The sequence below is a fragment of the Castanea sativa genome, chromosome 5, assembly GCF_040712315.1.
Source record: "Castanea sativa cultivar Marrone di Chiusa Pesio chromosome 5, ASM4071231v1".
Lineage (NCBI taxonomy): Eukaryota > Viridiplantae > Streptophyta > Magnoliopsida > Fagales > Fagaceae > Castanea > Castanea sativa.
In genome coordinates, this window is record NC_134017.1 from 20,820,096 (window position 1) to 20,825,918 (window position 5,823).

Below are 5,823 nucleotides of genomic sequence, written 5' to 3' on the forward strand. Positions count from 1 at the left end.
AATAACAAGAATAAGACATAAAGTTAGCAACACAATTATCAACCATTCGTTTTCTTAATGTGAGTTCATTCATGTTTCCCACAATATCTTCTAGAGGATGGTTTAGCTTAATCCTGGAGGAATGACCTTTCTCTTCATGGGTTTCAGAATCTGATGAAGTGGGTATATTTGCAGAATCTTCCATGACACTGGAGGTACATGGAGTACTTAGAGATATTGGGTCTTGTTTAATGATTTCTTGAACTTCCTTTAACTAAAGAGGAAGAGTTTCTTTGGGAAGTTCCTCAATACTTTTTGCAAAACTGGAATCTGCAGACTCATCAATAACAACATTCGCTGTCTCCATTACCTTCATGGTCCTTTTGTTGTATACCCGATAAGCCTTACTTGTAGAGGAGTATCCTAGAAATATTCCTTCATCACTTCTAGAGTCAAACTTTTCCACATTCTCTCTATCCTTAAGGATGAAGCAAGTACTTCCAAATATTCTGAAATACTTCACATTTGGCTTCCTTCCTTTCCATAACTCATATGGAGTCTTCTTGGTGTCGGGTCTGAAATACACCCTATTAACCGTATGACATGCAGTGTTAACGGCTTCTCCCCACAAGTTTCTGGCAACATCCTTATTGTGCAACATGGCTCTGGCCATCTCCTGAATAACCATGTTCTTCCTTTCTACTACACCATTCTACTGAGGAGTGATAGGAGCAGAGAATTCTTAAGATATACCTGATCTTGTACAAAAGGACTCCATATATGAGTTCTCGAATTCTTTACCATTGTCACTTTGAATTCGATCAATTTTCAGGTTCTTTTCATTCTACAGTCTTGTGTACAAAGCTTCAATATGCTCAGGAGCATCAAACTTGGATACTAGGAGGATGACCCAAGTGTACCTAGTGAAGTTGTCTACCACAACTATGATGTATCTCTTACCACCAAGAGACTCGGTTCTAGTAAGACTCATAAGATCCAGATGTAGAAGCTTCAATGGTCTGGATGTAGCTAATGTCTAAGTACCCAGATGCATAGCTTTCATCTATTTCCCAAACTGACATGGTCCACACACCATATTGCTCATTCTACTAAGCTTCGGTATCCCCAAAACTGATTCATGCTTAGATACAATAAAGAGATTTTTGTAATTAGCATGTCCCATCTGTTGATGCCATAAATCTTCATTTGGCAAACGAATGATGTTGCACAAAATATCAACATCAGGAACCAACCCATAGCAGTTGTCTAGAGTGTGAACACCACTTATGAGTTTCTTTCCAGACTCATCCATGACAAGACACTTTCCCTTGGAGAATAGTACCATGAAGTCTTGATCACATATTTGACTTAGACTCAAAAGGTTCACCCTTAGACCTTCTACATATAGAACATTTGCAATGTCCAACAGTCTAGGTAGAGAGATAATTCCCTTCCCTTTAATCTGTGATTTGCTCCCATCACCAAAAGTGACATTACCACCTTTCTTAGACTCGAAAACCTTGAAAAGGGATCGGTTTCCAGTCATGTGTCTTGAGCATCCACTGTCAAGGTACCATAAGCAAGTGTCCATAACTTTAAATGCGGACTTCATCATAAAGCAAACTTCATTTTTAGATGATAGATCAGTGGGAATGGTGCTTTCTCGCATCTGCCTTTTACAAGCTAAGCCTTTGATTTTTACTGTTCTCAGCTGAACTCCTGTGCACATTTTCATTCTGAGACAGTCTAGTTTTTTCTTGGTCACACAGCTATCTTTTCCAATGATCATCATAAGAGAATTCAAATAACTTTTAGACTTGTATTTTCTGAAATGCTCAAACAGATAGAGATTAGAAAAACAAGATGTATTTGAAAACATAGATCTCTTCAAACCAGTGACAACCATGACAACAGGGGTCAGTGGATCACACATAGAGATTAAACCCTAATCAGAGTTTGCTTACTCTAATACCACTTGATAGGCCAAAAACGTATTGACCCCTTGTGATGGATTAATTGATTAATTAGTTAAGATTAATTAATTAACCAAATTAACATGCAAACGCGTGGTAGCACAAACAAATCACCAATAAACTAAAGTGCAGCGGAAAATAAATTGACATGGTGATTTGTTTATGAATGGGGAAAACCTCTTAGGCAAAAACCCCACCAAGTGATTTTAAGGTCACCACTCCCGAGAATCCACTATTATCAAAACAAGCGGTTACAAGTAAGGGAATCCTAGTACCTTATTCCAACCTATAGTTGAACCCTTACCCCAATACCTAATTAGACTTGTTCTGTAGTGACAATCTTTCATTTTCAATGCACGGCTCCCATTACGTGACTAACCAATTGCGCGGATCCCAGTACGAGACTTCAATCAGCAATTTGAGAAAGATGTTGGCTACAAAGTTCTTCAGTTCATCCTCACGATGAAGACAAGAAGATGCTTGGTTACAAAACCTTGCGGTGCACAGACACAGCAACTTCTTCACAAAGAGATAAACTACAACAAACTTTGTCTCCAGTCACAAATTGCTTGAACAGACTTTGCTCAATGCTTGTGCAACTTGTGTCTACTTTGACGGCCCTTAAAATAATCCTTTTATATGTCTAGGGTTATGAGAAAAGAAGACTCAAAGACATATCCACAGATTGGAATCAAAACAGATATGAAAAACTATTTTTCTTAAACCTCGACAACTAGAGGTGTCGAGATGCTGTCGAACAGCTGTCAAGCCTCGGGGCTGGAACAGCTTCTAAAAGCCCGATAGATGTAGATGTTAAGCCAGCTGTCGAGCTTTAATGACAGACACTTCTTCCTTGTTTCTTGGATAGACTTGCATGGCTTTAACACTTGATCTTGAAACAAGGTTTCTTGACACATTAAACACATCCTAGATCTACCTAAATACAAGTAAAGTGCATTTTGTCAAATGATTAGCCAATTACATAAAAGAACGACATATGTCCTAACATTTATAATTATGTATGAAAAGGCTCCACATGTGAGGTTGTACTAACACTAGCACATATATATAGTTTGAATGAGGCTCTCTTGATTTTCCTTATCTTATTGATGTAATTGAAATATTTAACTTTCTCATCATCGATGCAGAATTTCATAGTCTTTTCTTTGGTGATATTAGTCCTACCTTTGTATTTCTTTGTTTTGTTTTGTTTTGTTTTTTAATTATTTATTTGTTTTTTGTTACACTTTTATATAGTGCTGAGGTTAAGGTGTACGTGACCATATCTGCATTACAGCTAATTTCACATCATGTTTTCCTGGCTTACAAAAGGTTGAGACCTTAGGAATTGCTGAATTCCCAATACTAGGCTACATCAGGATTAGCAGAGTTGGGGTCAAAGATATAACCTTTTCATCAAGGTAAACTTATTACACATATTTTTATTATTATTATTGTGAACCAAAAAAAAAAAAAACTAAGAACTTTTTATTGTCACTATCCTAAATAATCTATCCATCATGTATCTTAAATATCTTAAATGTGATCATAAATAAAACTGTCTTTTAATATATATTGGAAGACTCCTGGGTATCATGGTCATAATTTCAAATCCATTGCTAAGGATAGCTTAGTGGTTCAACAACACTTGGTGGTTTGTCAACTAATTAATGCAATGAGTTTCATAAAAATCTGTACTACACTGCACTGTTTCAAACTTTCTACACTGAATTATTTCTCTTCTATTAATGTTTCTTGAATGTTGGCTGAAAATTGGATTCTTATTGTTTTGTAGGTAGAGATTTGGCATTTTGTTATCTGGGTTATTTGGTAACACAAGTACAAGACAAGGACAGTCAGGTATTTACCGGTCTTTCCTTTATTCTGTATTGTTTATTCCATATTTATTGGTAATATGTTTCTAGAAATAATTTGAAATTGGAATGTGATTGCACATTTAAGTTTCTTGGTTATCTCAAACTTGGTTTTATGTTTGGTTTAATTGTTTCATTTCAAGATTGCCATTGTTTTTATTACCTCTATGTACAATTTGTATTTTATCCAAGAATCATGTTTTTTTAATTTCTATATTGCACATTTGTATTCTGAAGTTAGTATGTGGATGCTATATTGTGTATTTTCCAAAACCTTTTTTTAGTCATGGGCAATTCTACGTTGCAATGGCAAGGGTTACAAGCAAAAATGGACTAAAATTTCTAAAACAAAAATATTTTGTATAAAGAAGCATTTGCCAATCTCTGAGTCAAGGAACCAACTAATAGAGGTAACATAATTTATATTGCAAAAGTCACTCATAATTGCTTTGCATTTATATTATTTACTTTTGTGTTTACCTCTCCTTCTCCAAATTGATTTAGCCACTTTGTTTGGAGTAGTTTCTATTTAGGTCTTTAAGTTATGTTTTTCTCTTTGCTTTTTGGTTTGTGCATTAAATATGATCAAGTTTTATGATATTTGTATGGATTGGTTTCAGTTTAGGTCTTTAGGTTATATTTGGTTTTGATTAAGGTATTTGAGTAAAATTGGATTTAGTTTAGTTATTTTTGTTAATATGTTCGTATTTATCTATCTATGGTGACTGGGTTAAAACATGGAGGAGTGGATTTAAAGAACTTAAGAGAGTCTTAGCCTCTTTTGGGCACTTTGAATATTGAAATAAAGCAGGAGTTTATTGTAGAAAAAGTTATAAGCAATTCAAATCAGGTGGTAATGAAAAAGTAAATTAGGCATTTTCCCTTAATCTATATAAGTAGTGACATGAATCTCTATGGAGGGAAGGATTTTCAATTCCTTTAATAGGTTCTAGCTTTCTTTTAAGATTTTTTGTGTTAGCTTGTAATGATTTTTTCTGAAGGAATCTTTGCCTAAATATATATATATATATATATATATATTTTTTTTTTTTAAAAATTATCAATATATATTTTTTGCTTCAACTTTGGAGTTTGGTGGGCTTAGAAATCATCAACTACAGATTTAGATGCTCTAAAAAACACTTTTATGGTGACATGCTACATAATTTTCAACAATGCTATTACTTGGTTCTCTTTTGGAGTAGCATTTTTTTATTGCCTATTGGCTTTTCTTTCATATATGGTTGTTAGAGACAATTTTGTGATGCCATCTCTAATCACCTATCCTCTAGATCATATGAAACCGTATACAGTTAAAATATTTCATTGCGAATCCCTATAGTTTTTTTCTTTGGATAAGTCTCTATAGGTTTTAAATGCTTATATTGTGACTGAGTTATATAATTTCTTGTATGTATGCAATGTATCTTGTATTTGATCACATTGTCACACCATTCTTGAATATTTAAGAGAAAATTAAAGCTCTCTATAGTTTCATTAAAGTGGTTTCTAAAACAATTTTACTCTTGAGGAAATTTTCTTGAAGATGGGTTGTAATTGTTATAGTTGTTATTGTCTTATCCAAGTTGGTGCTAAATTTGATGTCTAAAATTCTTTACTCTTTAGATGAAGAGGCATTAAAACAAAGAACATGGAACTGACTACAACCATGATTCTCTACCAAATTGCTTCCAAGGATATTCTCATCATTACTGTTTTCTATCTTTGACAAACTAATTGCTTTTTTGTATCTTTGTTGTACTACTTTGTTTTGTTTGGGTTCAATTTTGTTGTGTTACATTTGCAGAGTAGTATCTATTCTATGGAGTATCTAAATGAAAGTTTGAATTATCATATAGACAAATAGAAAGAAAATTAGAAAGTCAAGATCAAAGTATCAAGGATGTGGGATGCAATCAACTCAAAAAATAATGAAATTATTAGTTTAGATATGATTTTAACTGATGAGCAAGTTAGTTTTTCTTTTATAGATTTAA

General features: G+C 33.7%; 1 protein-coding gene across 1 annotated transcript; it reads right to left on the reverse strand.

Moving 5' to 3' along the window:
• Positions 1-253: 253 nt before the first annotated feature.
• On the reverse strand, positions 254-1,912 carry LOC142634899 (uncharacterized). The gene is made up of 2 exons (XM_075809142.1): positions 1,073-1,912; positions 254-691 (listed from the first exon to the last, which is right to left on the reverse strand). Exons 1-2 carry the CDS (start codon positions 1,910-1,912, stop codon positions 254-256), a joined length of 1,278 nt encoding a protein of 425 aa, XP_075665257.1.
• Positions 1,913-5,823: the final 3,911 nt, after the last annotated feature.